Here is a 20,021-nt window from a genome sequence, read left to right as displayed (position 1 = left end):
AGCCACAGTGCCCACGTCAAGGCTCCTCTGTATACTGCAGTCCTAACTCTATATTTTTAAGACTCTCCAAGTTAGAGGACATATAGGATTCGATAAATTAAAGGAGTTGTAAACGTAGAAGTTTTTTTTTTTTTATCATAATGCATTTTATGCATGAAGATAAAAAACTTTGTGTGTAGCAGCCTCCCTAATTACTTACCTATGGCTCCTTATCTCTCCAGCGATGTCCACAAGTGTCTTGCCCATCCGGGACTCTCCTCCTGATTGGCTGAGACATTGCAGTTGTGCCATTGGCTCCCGCGGCTGTCAAAGTCAGTCAGCCAATCAGGGGAGAGAGGGGGTGGGGTCGGGGCTCCATGTCTGAATGGATACACAGAGCTCTGACTGGGCTCGTTTGCAGGCTTGCATGCTGGGAAATTGTGTTTGCGATGATCCCTATGAAAGGCAATCCCCAAACCACATTACATCTATGTGAAGCTCCAACCTAAACAATCTATTACATTTATATTCAACCACGTATGTCTGGGCACTACACATTACTTGGGCAAATAGGGATGGAGCAACATCACCAAGTGTCACAATTTAGTGTTCTGCCCTGGCACTATACAGATGATGGGAATTCAAAGGCCTCATGTACGCTGGACGTTTTACAGCGGCTGTTTTTTTCAGCTTTCTACAGCCAACGCTACTGGCCTTTTTATAACGTCCAGTGTGCATAAGGCCTAAAGCTTGTCCAATATGGGCAGCACAGTGGTGTAGTGGTTAGTACTTTCACCTAGCAGTCGTTGGTTCAAATCTCAACGACAACACTACCTGCCTGGAGTGTGCATGTCCCCCCTGTGCCTGCGTGGGTTTTCCTCTGGCTGCTTCAGTTTCCTTCCACACTCCAGAGACATGCTGGTAGGTTATTTGGCTCCCGTCTAAATTGGCCCTAGTATTAAGGTGACCAGATTTTTAAATTGAGATCCGGGGACATATTTTTTCTTTACTAGTAATGGCAACAATCAGCGACTCTCTGCCCGTCGCCGCCCGCCTCACAGCCTCTCAAGTCTTACTTTTCGGGCCCCGGCTACTACTGGATGGGGAGCGGAGGAAGATCACTCCGCCAGGGAAGGCAAGGAGATAGACAGGTGGCTGGCCAGGATTTGAGCCAAGGCAGAAGAACATGCAAGCGAAGCTGAATGGGCATGCGCCCGAAACTGAAGAAATATTCCCTCCGCTCCGACCAGCACATGATCATCAGAAAGGGGCACAGACAATGGGAAAAATACAACCCCCCTATGCTAGTAGGCACGGCAGAGCGGGGGGTGTAATTAAATGTTTTTATTTTTTATTTGAAACTGCCCCTGCCCCCTATTAAATCCAATCTGGGGACAAAACCAGGGACAGAATTGGTCTGGGGACAGTGTCCTCAATCCCCTGAAACTGGTGATGTCTGGTCACCCTGCCTAGTATGCGTATGTATAAATGTGAGTTAGGGATCTTAGAGTGTAAGCTCCAAGAGGGCAGAGACTGATGTGAATGTACAATGTATTTGTAAAGCGCTGTGTAAATTGATGGTGCTATACAAGTAGCTGTAATAAATAAATATCCAAATGCTCAATTGAAAGAAATGTATAGGCAAGGTAATCAGATTGCAAAGTGACTATGCATTTAGATTGCACCATGCGTGACCTGCATCAGTCACACCCAGGGGCTTAACGGTACTGATACTTCCCACCCATATATCATAGACTAACGGTACTGATACTTCCCACCCATATATCATAGACTAACGGTACCGATACTTCCCACCCATATATCATAGACTAACGGTACCGATACTTCCCACCCATATATCATAGACTAACGGTACCGATACTCCCCACCCATATATCATAGACTAACGGTACCGATACTTCCCACCCATATATCATAGACTAACGGTACTGATACTTCCCACCCATATATCATAGACTAACGGTACTGATACTTCCCACCCATATATCATAGACTAACGATACTGATACTTCCCACCCATATATCATAGACTAACGGTACCGATACTTCCCACCCATATATCATAGACTAACGGTACTGATACTTCCCACCCATATATCATAGACTAAGGGTACTGATACTTCCCACCCATATATCATAGACTAACGGTACCGATACTTCCCACCCATATATCATAGACTAACGGTACTGATACTTCCCACCCATATATCATAGACTAACGGTACTGATACTTCCCACCCATATATCATAGACTAACGGTACTGATACTTCCCACCCATATATCATAGACTAACGGTACCGATACTTCCCACCCATATATCATAGACTAACGGTACCGATACTTCCCACCCATATATCATAGACTAACGGTACTGATACTTCCCACCCATATATCATAGACTAACGGTACCGATACTTCCCACCCATATATCATAGACTAACGGTACCGATACTCCCCACCCATATATCATAGACTAACGGTACCGATACTTCCCACCCATATATCATAGACTAACGGTACCGATACTTCCCACCCATATATCATAGACTAACGGTACCGATACTTCCCACCCATATATCATAGACTAACGGTACCGATACTTCCCACCCATATATCATAGACTAACGGTACCGATACTTCCCACCCATATATCATAGACTAACGGTACCGATACTTCCCACCCATATATCATAGACTAACGGTACCGATACTTCCCACCCATATATCATAGACTAACGGTACCGATACTTCCCACCCATATATCATAGACTAACGGTACCGATACTTCCCACCCATATATCATAGACTAACGGTACCGATACTTCCCACCCATATATCATAGACTAACGGTACCGATACTTCCCACCCATATATCATAGACTAACGGTACCGATACTTCCCACCCATATATCATAGACTAACGGTACCGATACTTCCCACCCATATATCATAGACTAACGGTACCGATACTTCCCACCCATATATCATAGACTAACGGTACCGATACTTCCCACCCATATATCATAGACTAACGGTACCGATACTTCCCACCCATATATCATAGACTAACGGTACCGATACTTCCCACCCATATATCATAGACTAACGGTACCGATACTTCCCACCCATATATCATAGACTAACGGTACCGATACTTCCCACCCATATATCATAGACTAACGGTACCGATACTTCCCACCCATATATCATAGACTAACGGTACCGATACTTCCCACCCATATATCATAGACTAACGGTACCGATACTTCCCACCCATATATCATAGACTAACGGTACCGATACTTCCCACCCATATATCATAGACTAACGGTACCGATACTCCCCACCTATATATCATAGACTAACGGTACTGATACTTCCCACCCATATATCATAGACGAACGGTACCGATACTTCCCACCCATATATCATAGACTAACGGTACCGATACTCCCCACCCATATATCATAGACTAACGGTACCGATACTCCCCACCCATATATCATAGACTAACGGTACCGATACTTCCCACCCATATATCATAGACTAACGGTACCGATACTCCCCACCCATATATCATAGACTAACGGTACCGATACAAGTTCCCACCCATATATCATAGACTAACGGTACCGATACTTCCCACCCATATATCATAGACTAACGGTACCGATACTTCCCACCCATATATCATAGACTAACGGTACCGATACTCCCCACCTATATATCATAGACTAACGGTACTGATACTTCCCACCCATATATCATAGACTAACGGTACTGATACTTCCCACCCATATATCATAGACTAACGGTACTGATACTCCCCACCCATATATCATAGACTAACGGTACCGATACTCCCCATATATCATAGACTAACGGTACCGATACTTCCCACCCATATATCATAGACTAACGGTACCGATACTTCCCACCCATATATCATAGACTAACGGTACCGATACTTCCCACCCATATATCATAGACTAACGGTACCGATACTCCCCACCCATATATCATAGACTAACGGTACCGATACTTCCCACCCATATATCATAGACTAACGGTACCGATACTCCCCACCCATATATCATAGACTAACGGTACCGATACAAGTTCCCACCCATATATCATAGACTAACGGTACCGATACTTCCCACCCATATATCATAGACTAACGGTACCGATACTTCCCACCCATATATCATAGACTAACGGTACCGATACTTCCCACCCATATATCATAGACTAACGGTACTGATACTTCCCACCCATATATCATAGACTAACGGTACCGATACTTCCCACCCATATATCATAGACTAACGGTACTGATACTTCCCACCCATATATCATAGACTAACGGTACCGATACTTCCCACCCATATATCATAGACTAACGGTACTGATACTTCCCACCCATATATCATAGACTAACGGTACCGATACTTCCCACCCATATATCATAGACTAACGGTACTGATACTTCCCACCCATATATCATAGACTAACGGTACTGATACTTCCCACCCATATATCATAGACTAACGGTACCGATACTTCCCACCCATATATCATAGACTAACGGTACCGATACTCCCCACCCATATATCATAGACTAACGGTACCGATACTTCCCACCCATATATCATAGACTAACGGTACCGATACTCCCCACCCATATATCATAGACTAACGGTACCGATACAAGTTCCCACCCATATATCATAGACTAACGGTACCGATACTTCCCACCCATATATCATAGACTAACGGTACCGATACTTCCCACCCATATATCATAGACTAACGGTACCGATACTCCCCACCTATATATCATAGACTAACGGTACTGATACTTCCCACCCATATATCATAGACTAACGGTACTGATACTTCCCACCCATATATCATAGACTAACGGTACTGATACTCCCCACCCATATATCATAGACTAACGGTACCGATACTCCCCATATATCATAGACTAACGGTACCGATACTTCCCACCCATATATCATAGACTAACGGTACCGATACTTCCCACCCATATATCATAGACTAACGGTACCGATACTTCCCACCCATATATCATAGACTAACGGTACCGATACTCCCCACCCATATATCATAGACTAACGGTACCGATACTTCCCACCCATATATCATAGACTAACGGTACCGATACTCCCCACCCATATATCATAGACTAACGGTACCGATACAAGTTCCCACCCATATATCATAGACTAACGGTACCGATACTTCCCACCCATATATCATAGACTAACGGTACTGATACTTCCCACCCATATATCATAGACTAACGGTACTGATACTTCCCACCCATATATCATAGACTAACGGTACTGATACTTCCCACCCATATATCATAGACTAACGGTACCGATACTTCCCACCCATATATCATAGACTAACGGTACTGATACTTCCCACCCATATATCATAGACTAACGGTACTGATACTTCCCACCCATATATCATAGACTAACGGTACTGATACTTCCCACCCATATATCATAGACTAACGGTACTGATACTTCCCACCCATATATCATAGACTAACGGTACCGATACTTCCCACCCATATATCATAGACTAACGGTACCGATACTTCCCACCCATATATCATAGACTAACGGTACTGATACTCCCCACCTATATATCATAGACTAACGGTACTGATACTTCCCACCCATATATCATAGACTAACGGTACCGATACTTCCCACCCATATATCATAGACTAACGGTACCGATACAAGTTCCCACCCATATATCATAGACCAGTGTTTCTCAATTCCAGTCCTCAGGCCCCCCCAACAGGTCAGGTTTTCAGGATTTCCCTCAGATGAAAAGGCTGTGGTGATTACTAAGGCAGTGAAACTGGTCAAATCACCTGTGCAAAATAATGGAAATCCTGAAAACCTGACCTGTTGGGGGGGCCCAAGGACTGGAATTGAGAAACACTGTCATAGACTAACGGTACCGATACTTCCCACCCATATATCATAGACTAACGGTACCGATACTCCCCACCCATATATCATAGACTAACGGTACCGATACAAGTTCCCACCCATATATCATAGACTAACGGTACCGATACTTCCCACCCATATATCATAGACCAACGGTACCGATACTCCCCACCTATATATCATAGACTAACGGTACTGATACTTCCCACCCATATATCATAGACTAACGGTACTGATACTTCCCACCCATATATCATAGACTAACGGTACTGATACTCCCCACCCATATATCATAGACTAACGGTACCGATACTCCCCATATATCATAGACTAACGGTACCGATACTTCCCACCCATATATCATAGACTAACGGTACCGATACTTCCCACCCATATATCATAGACTAACGGTACCGATACTTCCCACCCATATATCATAGACTAACGGTACCGATACTCCCCACCCATATATCATAGACTAACGGTACCGATACTTCCCACCCATATATCATAGACTAACGGTACCGATACTCCCCACCCATATATCATAGACTAACGGTACCGATACAAGTTCCCACCCATATATCATAGACTAACGGTACCGATACTTCCCACCCATATATCATAGACTAACAGTACCGATACTTCCCACCCATATATCATAGACTAACGGTACTGATACTTCCCACCCATATATCATAGACTAACGGTACTGATACTCCCCACCCATATATCATAGACCAACGGTACCGATACTCCCCATATATCATAGACTAACGGTACCGATACTTCCCACCCATATATCATAGACTAACGGTACCGATACTTCCCACCCATATATCATAGACTAACGGTACCGATACTCCCCACCCATATATCATAGACTAACGGTACCGATACTCCCCACCCATATATCATAGACTAACGGTACCGATACTTCCCACCCATATATCATAGACTAACGGTACCGATACTTCCCACCCATATATCATAGACTAACGGTACTGATACTTCCCACCCATATATCATAGACTAACGGTACTGATACTTCCCACCCATATATCATAGACTAACGGTACCGATACTTCCCACCCATATATCATAGACTAACGGTACCGATACTTCCCACCCATATATCATAGACTAACGGTACCGATACTTCCCACCCATATATCATAGACTAACGGTACCGATACTTCCCACCCATATATCATAGACTAACGGTACCGATACTTCCCACCCATATATCATAGACTAACGGTACCGATACTTCCCACCCATATATCATAGACTAACGGTACCGATACTTCCCACCCATATATCATAGACTAACGGTACCGATACTTCCCACCCATATATCATAGACTAACGGTACCGATACTTCCCACCCATATATCATAGACTAACGGTACTGATACTTCCCACCCATATATCATAGACTAACGGTACCGATACTCCCCATATATCATAGACTAACGGTACCGATACTTCCCACCCATATATCATAGACTAACGGTACCGATACTTCCCACCCATATATCATAGACTAACGGTACCGATACTTCCCACCCATATATCATAGACTAACGGTACCGATACTCCCCACCCATATATCATAGACTAACGGTACCGATACTTCCCACCCATATATCATAGACTAACGGTACCGATACTCCCCACCCATATATCATAGACTAACGGTACCGATACAAGTTCCCACCCATATATCATAGACTAACGGTACCGATACTTCCCACCCATATATCATAGACTAACGGTACCGATACTTCCCACCCATATATCATAGACTAACGGTACTGATACTCCCCACCTATATATCATAGACTAACGGTACTGATACTTCCCACCCATATATCATAGACCAACGGTACCGATACTCCCCATATATCATAGACTAACGGTACCGATACTTCCCACCCATATATCATAGACTAACGGTACCGATACTTCCCACCCATATATCATAGACTAACGGTACCGATACTCCCCACCCATATATCATAGACTAACGGTACCGATACTTCCCATATATCATAGACTAACGGTACCGATACTTCCCACCCATATATCATAGACTAACGGTACCGATACTTCCCACCCATATATCATAGACTAACGGTACCGATACTTCCCACCCATATATCATAGACTAACGGTACCGATACTTCCCACCCATATATCATAGACTAACGGTACCGATACTTCCCACCCATATATCATAGACTAACAGTACCGATACTTCCCACCCATATATCATAGACTAACGGTACTGATACTTCCCACCCATATATCATAGACTAACGGTACCGATACTTCCCACCCATATATCATAGTTAATGAAGTGAAAATGTTGATATCATGAAATATAACAAGTCAAGGCTCTAGATATCCAGGGTGTTGTGTTCACAAGGTCTCCATAGGAGACAGAGGCAGTAAACAAGTAGGGAGCGTGTTCTAACAAGCGCTATACATCAGAGACCTAGCGTCTTCTGGAAGTACATGTATGTAATGCCGCACTCACATGTACAGTGCAGCCCGGGCAGGGAGACGGAGCCGCTTGTCCCCTCGTTTCTTCTTCATCTTCAGGAGTCATCCATGGACACAGGTGAAGGAAGGTGAGGACACATGGAGCAGGCTGTGCAGTGATTGTTTGTGACGGAAATCCCAAATCCCATCACTATGGAGCTTCAGGCAACACCTAGCTGCGCTCCTCCTACCTTCACCATAGTACAGCTAAAGACTCCTATAATTAAAGCTCATTCTTCTCAGGCTATGCCACAGAAACACAAATCCCTTCCGTCTAACAATCACTGTGATCAGGGAAATTCCTGCAATGTTTTCTGGATGAGGCAGCATTTATGTGAAAAGAAAAAAAAAAAAAGACAGCAGGCGCCGTAGGGATGCAACAAAACTTTCCAACAGCAGAATAATGGGCTAGTGCATCATAAAACAGCTTTTATTTTATGCCACATATAGTATACATATATACAGGAAAAACAACACTACATACATTTATATTCAAGGGACTAAATGAAAGAATCTGTGCTTACATCAATGTACATACAAACGTATAAAAATGGCCATAAAACAGCAAAATGCTTTCAAACCATTGAGTCCTGTAATCAGCAGGTGACAATGGCTGCATGGTCACAATGGCATAATGCTTTGTACACCCATCGGCATTAGAACCGGGGGAGCTTACAATCGCACGTCCCCATCTCACACACCGAGCCAGTTTGGTGAGATGTCTAATTAACCCAACAATACGATCTCTCATCGTTTAACCGCTTAAGCCCCGGACCATTTTGGTCGGGCACTGCGTCGCTTTAATTGACAATTGCGCGGCCGTGCGACGTGGCTCCCAAAAAAAAATTGACGTCCTTTTTTCCCCACAAATAGAGCTTTCTTTTCATGGTATTTGATCACCTCTGCGGTTTTTATTTTTTGCGCTATAAACAAAAAAGTGCAACAATTTTGAAAAAACAAAAATGCAATATTTTTTACTTTTTGCTATAATAAATATCCCCCCAAAAAATATATAAAAAAACGTTTTTTTTCCTCAGTTTGGGCCGATACGTATTCTTCTACATATTTTTGGTAAAAAAAAAATATATATATAAAATAAATAAAAATCGCACTAAGCGTTTATTGATTGGTTTGCGCAAAAGTTATAGCTTCTACAAAATAGAGGACTCTTTTATGGCATTTTTATTAATATATATTTTTTTTAATTAGTTATTGCGGTGATCAGCAATTTTTATCGTGACTGCGACATTATGGCAGATACATCGGACACTTTTGACACCATTTTGGGACCATTGTAATTTATACAGCGATCAGTGCTATAAAAATGCACTGATCACTGTAAAAATGGCACTGGCAGTGAAGGGGTTAACCACTATGTGGCGCTGCAGGGGTTAAGTGTTCCCTAGCAAGCGATTCTTACTGTTAGGGGAATGTTTATGGGAATGGTTGGGCTATGGGAGCCTATGGGTGACATCATGGCACCTGGAATTCCAGCTGTTTTTGAGTGCTCCCAGAGCCACTGCTGATCTATGAAAATTTTCCAGCCTAGCGGTTTAACAAAAGTTGATATAAAGAACAGGGAAGGCCACACAGACTGAATGTGTCCTGTCCCCGTTGAACCGGACAATTTTTGATCAGTCTGTACTAGGGTTGTCCCGATACCACTTTAAGACTTTTTTTCAAGTACTCTCCGATACCGATACTTATATTTAATCTCATGTGACAGTGGCACATGTGTCAGTATTTTTTATTTTATTTACAATTATTTTTTTTATTTTTTTTTACAATGCTTTCTTTTTTTTAATGGGGGGGGGGGGGGGGGGAGACAATTGATTGGCTTCTCTCGATCGGGAATGTTGGAAAACGTTCATTCGATAAGTGCAAACACCTGCAGCGCTGATCAGCGTATTCTGACAATGGAGGTGTCCCTACAGTTAGAATACAATGGCACAGTGGAGAGGATTCCTCCATCCACCTTGCTAGTGTGTGGATGAGAGAATCTGTTCATTTTTTTTGTATTTGTTTATTAGCCTGCTGGCTGACAAAATAAATAAAAAAATCTATGGGAGGCCTAGCAGTGCAGCTTTATAATATGATTGCCTGGTGTTTCCAGTCAGAAAGGTATGTAGGTGTGTGAAACGTCACAGAGCGTCAGAGCTGGTAATACAGCTACGGGCAGACTGGGTGGGCCCGGCTCCTTATCTGCTGCCTGCGACATTCCTCATTAATCTGAAGTGCACAAACCAGTTCTCTTCTCACAAAGCAGGTAAACAAATGTCAGCCACAAGCCAATGACATGATCACATGAATGCCACAAATAACTGGGACACTTCAGTCAAATACGCAGTGATGACACCTGGGATCCAAGAATAGAAACATTACAGAAAATCAACAGGTCCACGCCTTGCCTTGACACCAAAAATAATCCATAATCCACAAACATCCACTACATAAAGGCCCCGCAATCTGCAAACTCATTTCCTAAGCCTCATACACACGATCGGACTTCCAACTGACTTTTCCGTGGATATTGCGCCAAAGGGCGTTGTCCGTGAACTTGGTATGCATACACACGATCGGACTTCCAACTGACTTTTCCGTGGATTTTGCTCCAATAACTTGGTATGCATACACACGGTAGGAATTTTTCACCCAACAAACACGAATGCAGTGATGTAATAGACGCACTACGTGGTTTTTCTGCTCTTTAATCGCCACCCTTTGGGCAACTTCTGCTATTGTTGTCTGATCTTTAGCATTGGTTCTGAGCATGCGTGTTTATACTTTGGACTTTAGTACACACGATCGGATTCGCAGACGTAGGACATTTGTTGCCGGAAAGTTTGTCTGTTCTCACTGAATGAAAAAGTTTGTCCGATGGAGCGTACACGCTGTCGGATTGTCTGCAAAAAACAGGTCCGTCGGAGGTTTGTTGTCAAAAATTTTGATTGTGTGTACGGGCCTTAACTGTGTTTTTCTGCCACCTTGTAAAGTCAGTGAACTCCTGAACATCTCCTTTCCCGCTTATTGGCAGTGTGAACTGTCATGCGTATCGGGTGCGATGTGGGAACCCGCAGTGGATTTGCATTGTTGTCGCATTGCACAAGTGTGAACCGGGCCTAAGACAGCAAAGGAAGTCCTCAACAGATACATAGCTTGAGGCAGCGTTTTTTTTGCATGGGGGCTACCCTAAATACTTAAAGTGGAGGTTCACCCTAAAAACGATTTTTTAACATTAGAGCCAGCATAGTAAGGGCATATACTTTTGGCAGGTTTTTTTTTTTTTTTTTTTACCTTTATATTCTGATTTGGTCCAGGGCTTCCGCGTTCTGATGACTCCGGGACTGGGCGTTCCTATCCCTGCCTCAGGGTTCCGATGCTTGCGGGACTGGGCGTTCCTATCCTTCGGTTTGATGATTGACGGCTTGTGAAACAGGTGACCTGTCGCACAACGCGCGTCACCAGATTTCCGGAAATAGCCGAGCTGCGAGTCGGCACTATACGGCGCCTGCGCCCGCCGTGTAGAGCTGACTGCGCAGGCACTGTATAGTGCCGACTTGCAGCTCGACTATTTCCCGACATCTGGCGACGCGCGTTGTGTGACAGGTCACCTGTTTCACAAGACGTCAATCATCCAACGGAAGGATAGGAACGCCCAGTCCTGCAGTCATCGGAACCCCTGGACAAAAACAGAATATAAAGGTATGTACAGAGAAAAAAAAAAAAAAAAAACACTGAATGTAAATGCCCTTACGCTCTAATGTGTGTAATTAGAAAAAACAATTTTTTGGGTGAACCCCCGCTTTAAGTTATATATTTTATATCATTAAAATGAACCAGTACTTTGGGCAAATTCCGAGTCCTTCTCAATTTAAATTTTTCCCGCCTACATGTGACAGGACTTGAGGATAGGCTATTATGGGAGAGAGCAACATACTCCCAAATACCAAGAAATCCTGGAACTTTCACTTGACACTGGTGGAAAACATGTTCCCTTTAATAAGCTGACGTGTTCTTCGAGAAGTACTCTTCGGAGGGAGGCTTGAGATGTATGGTTTACACCACATGACGAGTTCTCCTACAATAGACTCTGCTAGTCTGTGACTAAGAGCTCAGCAATTCCAAATATGTAGCTTTATGTAACATCTGTGGTTTAATAAAGTGACATTGTAATTGACCAAGTGGTATGATCCTGGCAATAAATCAGCTGGGCTGGGTTATATAAACTGGAGGTTAAGGAAAGTGGAAGCACTGCCAATTTTTTTAGCAAAGCTGCGGCTAATTACTGCGTCCTGTGGGATATAAATGTGAACATAGCCACTGCAAGTGTGATTCTGTAATGATGTCCCCAGTGCCGTCCGTCCGAGAGGCTCCACAGAGATGGTGCCGGGTCCTTTAGTGAGGAGAATGATCCGTTACGGACGCTTCCAGTTCTCAAATAGAAAAGGAAAAACACAAGAACACACAGAGCCCTAGATTACCATCTAAGGGTCAATGAATCCGTCACTGGGCACACTGGCTCCCGGTCCAGCAGCACTCCACAAAACGGGACCCCTTTTAGGAAAAATGGAATAGCCCCCGAGTTAAGACCCCACACACCTACAATACAATGAGAGTTCCAAACGTCCAAGATAATGATAAAATTGATTTGAAGCAGAATAGAGCCAACGTGTTCTACGAGGCCAAACACAATACCCCTTCATCAGGGCTAAGTGAATAGCAGGAGTGCGTTAGGGTGGTGCGTTTTCACCTTTGCAGCAGGTTTCCTCAGGCTTGACAGAGGTTAAATTGGAGGTTCACCCAAAAAGTTAATTTTTAACATTAGATTGATGCTCATTTTGTCAAGGGGAATCGGGTAGTTTTTTTAAAAATCGAAGCAGTACTTACCGTTTTAGAGAGCGATCTTCTCCGCCGCTTCCGGGTATGGGCTGCGGGACTGGGCGTTCCTATTTGATTGACAGGCTTCCGACAGGCTTCCGACGGTCGCATACATCGCGTAACGATTTTCCGAAAGTAGCCGAACGTCGGTGCGCAGGCGCCGTATAGAGCCGCACCGACGTTCGGCTTCTTTCAGCTACTCGTTACGCGATGTATGCGACCGTCGGAAGCCTGTCAATCAAATAGGAACACTCAGTCCCGAAGACCATACCCGGAAGCGGCGCAGAAGATCGCTCTCTAAAACGGTAAGTACTGCTTCGATTTTTAAAAAGGCACCCGATTCCCCTAGACAAAATGAGCCTCAATCTAATGTTAAAAAAAAATTTTCAGGTGAACTCCCGCTTTAAGATATCCAGGGCTCAGGAGCTTTATGCCCCGTACACACGATCCAAAAATCGTCCGAAAAAAATGATGTTTTTGAAACAATCGTACAATAAATCGGATCGTTAGTACATCGCTTTCGAGAGCCGATCAGGACAGTTCATCTGATATTATTCTATCAGACATGCACGGCTAAAAATGCATCCAAGCCTAAAGAAAAAGTTTGGGGTATTTAAATATAAACATATACTCACCTCTATGCTGAAGCATTGGTATGATGTTACAGCAGTCCCACACTGGCTCTAAGACTGGGAACTGAACAATCACATGACTGCTGATTGCTCAGCTCTGTCTCCTCGGAGCAGAGGGCAGTCACTGCTCTCCACTCTGCCCCTCCAGTGCTCACTGGAGTGCTAGGCTAGAGAGGAGAAGGGCACAGCTGGCTTCAACTCTCAAATGTGTGCCAAGAGGCAAAGCCACCTGTCAATTAGGCAGCTGGGTAGATCCTAACAATATGGCCCATGATGTCAGCTGACAGTAGACTTTGGCCCGCTGTCAGCTGATTCTGGTCACAAGAGAGCAAAAATAAGTGCACTCCTGTGACCCAGAAGAGAAGCATACCCAAAAAAACGCTTTGGCCATACTTCTTTTAAAAATGGCGCCACTTGACTGGTGGGCAGAAAAGGGGAACCATAAGGCCCCGTACACACGATAGAATCCATCCGCAGATAAATCCCAGCAAATGGGTTTCTGCGGATAGATCCTATGGTGTGTACACGCCAGCGGATCTGTTTCCGCGGAGAAATCTCCTCTGGGATGGATTCCAGCAGATCGGATATTTGCTGTGCTGCACAACAAATCCATCTGCTGGAATCCATTCCAACGGATGGATCCGCTCGTCTGTACAGACTTACCGGATCCATTCGTCCAAAGGGATTCCCCGCACGCGTCGTAATGATTTGACGCATGCGTGGAATTCCTTATATGACAGCGTCACGCCCGTCGCCGCGTCATAATCGCGGCGACGGCGCGACACGTCATCGGCAGAGGATTTCCGCGCGGATTTCAATGCGATGGTGTGTACACTCCATCCCATCGAAATCAGCGGAAATCTTTGAGAGGATTTATCCGTGGAAACGGTCCGCTGGACCGTATCTGCGGATAAATCCTCTCGTGTGTACGGGGCCTAAGTCTCGGAAACTGGTGGGAAAGAGTAGCTGTCAGACATTACTGCATGGGCTGGAATCAACTTCTACCCGGTGTGTCAATCCTGGGGAAACCTGCTGCAAAGCCAAACACACACCACCCTGCGCACTCCCTCTATCCCCTAAGCCCTGATGAAGGGGGAGCGAGTTTGGCCTCCAAAACGTGTTGACTATTTTGCTGAATCCATTTTATCATTAAATTACCTTAAACGTTTGGCGCGATCATTGGTTGTATGATTCAGAAAAGGAGGATAGCTTTGTGCACATGAATCAGAGCTGGCATGCCTATACACAAGACCAGGTTGGGCAGAACCCCTCACCTGGTTAAGAAGTTTGCACTATAGTCCCAGGTATGCTGGCCAGTACGTCTACTTGGTGGGGTGGGCAACTGAGCCGAAAGAGACATAGAAATCTGTGACTGTCGCCAACGGTGGCTACTTGCCTATAACTAGTAAAGCAGTTATTCTGGGATAAAAGGCGAGACAAGGAGGTGGCACTGGATGTAGACCCACCTTTGCTGTATGAATTATACTTACCTGAGCCAATATCTTGATCCAGTGCTGTGATTGAGAGAAGAGGTTCTCTCCATCCACACTGGCTCTCACTACTGTCACTCACAGCCAGTGAGGAGGAAGCAGGCGTTGGGCCGAGCTGCGCTGTGTGTGTCTATGGACATACAACACCGGCTCCGAAGAGTGCCACCATAGCAAGCAGTTTGTTATGGGGTCATTCGGCGGGGGAGCCAGGAGCACCAGCAGGGGATCCCAGAAGAGGAGGATTGGGGCTGCTCTGTGCAAAACCATTGCATAGAACAAGTAAAACATGTTTGTTATTTAAAGATTTTTTTCTATGTAATCCTTTACAATCACTTAAAGTGCTCAGCTCTCTTAGGGGTCTAACAGATGGGGGACTTATCAGCCTCATCATCAGTTACTTTTTGCCTGTGCTTCAAACCTGTTGCCTTTCCTTATTTTCCTATGGGCAATATACAGACTGCAGTACATCTTAAAATAAATAAAAACCAGTAACTAGCCTATTCGCTGGATTCAAGTAGGTCGCCGCATCTTTAAGGCGGCGTAGCGTATCATATTTACGCTACGCCGCCTTAAATCAGAGAGGCAAGTACTGTATTCACAAAGTACTTGCCTCCTAACTTACGGCGGCGTAGCGTAAATGGGGCCGGCGTAAGCGCGCCTAATTCAAATTAGGCTGAGGGGCGTGTTTTATGTTAATAAGGGGTGACCTGACGTGATTGACGTTTTTTACGAACGGCGCATGCGCCGTCCGTGTACATATCCTAGTGTGCATTTCACCCAAGTACGCCGCAAGGACGTATTGGTTTTGACGTGAGCGTAAATTACGTACAGCCCTATTCACGGACGACTTACGCAAACAACGTAAAATTTTCAAATTTCGACGCGGGAACAACGGCCATATTTAACATTGACTAGTCCAGCTATTTGATGGAATAACTTTACGCCTGAAAACGCCTTACGTAAACGGCTTATCTTTACTGCGACGGGTGCACGTACGTTCGTGAATAGGCGTATCTAGTGATTTACATATTCTACGCCGAACTCAGCGGAAGCGCCACCTAGCGGCCAGCCTAAATATTGCACCCTAAGATACGACGGCGCAGGCTGTGGTATCTTAGATGGGTTTAAGTGTATCTCAGTTTGAGAATACACTTACACTTAGGACAGCGCAGATTCCGAGTTAGGTCGGCGTATCTACTGATACGCCGGCCTCTCTGTGAATCTAGCTATATAACTTCACTGGGGGTTTGGAGGAAGGGTGTCATGTCCGCACTCCCCCTACCCCAGTGATGAGATATAACCAATAATTTGAACTCCATACCATTTATTACCTGTTCGAGGTTCTAAACCCCCACAATGTGTTCTGCAGATAAGGCTCGGCGGGGTTGTTCTTTAAATTCTTTGAATTATATTCCCTCTATAGACTCTCAGAGGAAGGAGGGGGAGGGATTCTTTTCACAAGAAAATCTGAACTGATTAGGCAGCCGCTGCGTCAGTTCTATACATATTTCACTAAACCCGACAACCTGAGAGCTCTTAATCTCTTGTTTATGAAAGAAGCTCCCGCTGCTTCCAACGTCACTGGTAATGGGGGTGCAGGGTCTGCTGGCAGAGCCATGCCCGGTGCCGTACCTCGGAAGTCAGCTCTATTGTGCACTTCGTACAAAAAGGAAAGCGTAGAAAGACAGCTACAGTAACAAAGCACTAAAACCCAACAGTAAGACAAGGCTTCATACAACATATTAGTGGTTAGCAATTATGTCTTGCGGCACTGGGGTTCTGGTTTCAAATCCAATTCAAGTTCTCCCTAGGGTGGGTTTTCTTTGGGAACTCCGGTTTCCTCCCACATTCCAAATGCATACTTGAAGGTTAACTGGCTCCTGTGTACGTGTGAGCGGGTCTAAAGATCCCAACTGCAGCCCCCTAGACCAGGGGTCTCAAACTGGCGGCCATCCAGCTGTTGCAAAACTACAAGTCCCATCATGCCTGTGGGAGTAATGCTCGTATTGGTCAGCCTTGCAATGCCTCATGGGACTTGTAGTTTAGCAACAGCTGGAGGGCTGCCAGTTTGAGACCCCTTCCCTAGACAGACCCTGGGGACACTCCATGGAGTGCTGCTCTGGTACTTATTCAGTTCATGGAGCCAATGACACAGTAATGTTCCAAGGTCTGTAGCACACAAAAGAACGCAAAGTGGCCCTGGAAGTGGGAAAAGATGAGAACACAAGTAAAAAAGGAAGGAAGGGGTGACCCCTGGAAGTCATTCATCATAGCAAGACACCATAGGTGTGCAGAGTGGCAGCCTCAGCCTCGACCATGCCACGCCCTTAACGCGTTTCACTCCATCCCCCAGAGCTTAGTCCTGGGGATAGGGAACTATGGGGAGAATTTAAGCATCATCGGTAGTCACTTGTTAGGTGCAAAAAGGTAGCATGTGAATAATTGGTATGAAGGAAAGGATCCATCAGTGCAATTAGGCCTAGAGTGCTACCCTCTGTGCAATGTTATGTGCATGAATAAAATATGTCAGCATTTGTACTCAAAATGAGGCCAATAAGCAAGAAAAACAAACATTTTACTAAAATATATGCAATAAAAATACATTATTTTTGATTCACGTTCGTGGTTGAAACCATTAGCCAGATTCAGGTAGACGTGCCTAACTTTAGGCAGACGTAGCGTATCTCATATACGCTACGCCGCCGTAAGTTAGAGAGGCAAGTACAGTATTCACAAACAACTTGCGTCCTAAGTTACGGCGGCGTAGTGTAAATGTGCCTGGCATAAGCGCGCCTAATTTAAATGTGGAAGAGGTGGGCGTGTTTTATGTAAATAAAGCATGACCCCACGTAAATGACGTTTTGAACGCGCATGTCCGTGGACGTAACCCAGTGCGCATGCTCCAAATTACGCCGCAAAGACTCATTGGTTTCGACGTGAATGTAAATTACGGCCAGCCCCATTCATGGACGACTTACGCAAACGACGTAAAAAACATGAAAAATTTGACGCAGTGCCGACGTCCATACTTAACATTGGCTGCGCCATCTTTTTGGTAGTTTATCTTTACGCCTGAAAACGCCTTACGTAAACGGCGTATCTTTACTGCGACGGGCAAGCGTACGTTCGTGAATAGGCGTATCTCGCTGATTTACGTATTCTAGGCGTAAATCGGCGTACATGCCCCTAGCGGCCAGCGAAAATAGACAGCTAAGATACGACGGCGCCGGCGGTCGTATCTTAGCAACATTTAAGCGTATCTCAATTTGTGAATACGCTTAAATATACGACGGCGCAGATTCAGAGTTACGACGGCGTATCTACTGATACGCCGTCGTATCTCTACCTGAATCTGGCTATATGTATGTAGATGAAAAAAATAAAAATAAATAGTGTGTAAACGAGGCCCTAGGAATGCAGCACTGATGGAGATCACAGGAAGTCATCAACTGGCAGGATCAACAGGTAATGTTTGCACTTAACAGATATACATGTGAAAATATTATGTCCAATTTAAAAGGCCAAAGGAGACGTTCCTAGTTTGGGTTTTTATACAATTTACTGGGCTGTGTACTTATGGGTCTCACTTGGAATACCTGCTGAAAGTAATGAGGGTCTATAGACATCTGTGTGGTCGTACGCGATACGTGCATGGGTACGCTTTTTCTAGGGATTTTACATATTAAAGGCAATATACAGATACTCCTTGTTTAACAACTTACCTGTTTAACCAGTTAACGCCTGGAAGGATTTGCCCCCTTAATGACCAGGCCATTTTTTTGCGATACAGCACTGTGTGGCTTTAACTGACAATTGCGCGGTCGTGCGACGTTGTACCCAAACAAAATGTATGTCCTTTTTTTCCACAAATAGAGCTTTCTTTTGGATGCATTTGATCACTGCTGCAGTTTACATTTTTGGCGCTATAAACAAAAAAATAGCGACAATTTTGAAAAAAATAAATATATATATTTTTTACTTTTTGCTATAATAAATATCTCAAAAACAAAATGTCTTCAAAAAATAATTCTTAATAAGCGTATATTGATTGGTTTGTGCAAAAAAGTTATAGCATCTACAGAATAGGGGATAGATTTATGGCATTTTTATTATCTATTTTTTACTAGTAATGGCGGCGATCTGCGTTTTTTAAGTGGGACTGCGACATTGCAGCGGACAGATCGGACACTTTTTGGGACCACTGACATTTAAAACAGCGATCAGAGCTAAAAATAGCCACTGATTATTGTGTAAATGTCACTGGCAATGAAAGGGCTATCCCTAGGGGGTGATCAAGGGGTTAAGTGTTCCCTAGGGAGGAGTTTCTAACTGTGGGGGGAGTGGACTGACTTGAGGTTGAGAGAGATCGCTGTTCCTAATCACTAGGAACAGCAGATCTCTCTCTACTCCCCTGTCAGAATGGGGATCTGTTTGTTTTCATACACAGATCCCCGTTCTGGCTCTCTAA

The 20,021-nt window shown here is 44.4% G+C and overlaps 1 protein-coding gene across 10 annotated transcripts in view; it reads right to left on the bottom strand.

Moving 5' to 3' along the window:
- Positions 1–20,021, bottom strand: part of IQSEC2 (IQ motif and Sec7 domain ArfGEF 2) — a 372,011-nt gene that overhangs the window by 59,856 nt on the left and 292,134 nt on the right. Inside the window, exon 1 of one of the 10 annotated variants that reach the window (XM_040324845.1) lies at positions 19,276–19,367. The exons of 8 other annotated variants lie outside the window; for them this stretch is intronic. In XM_040324845.1, the coding sequence (XP_040180779.1) occupies positions 19,276–19,328 (53 nt within the window). In that variant the 5' untranslated portion in view covers positions 19,329–19,367. Of the gene's footprint in view, positions 1–8,548; positions 8,672–19,275; positions 19,368–20,021 lie in introns of those variants that run through there. One more of the 10 variants, XM_040324844.1, reaches the window with a different exon arrangement.

This window comes from Rana temporaria, chromosome 9 (genome assembly GCF_905171775.1).
Source record: "Rana temporaria chromosome 9, aRanTem1.1, whole genome shotgun sequence".
NCBI lineage: Eukaryota > Metazoa > Chordata > Amphibia > Anura > Ranidae > Rana > Rana temporaria.
This window is presented reverse-complemented; position numbering and strand designations above follow the sequence as displayed.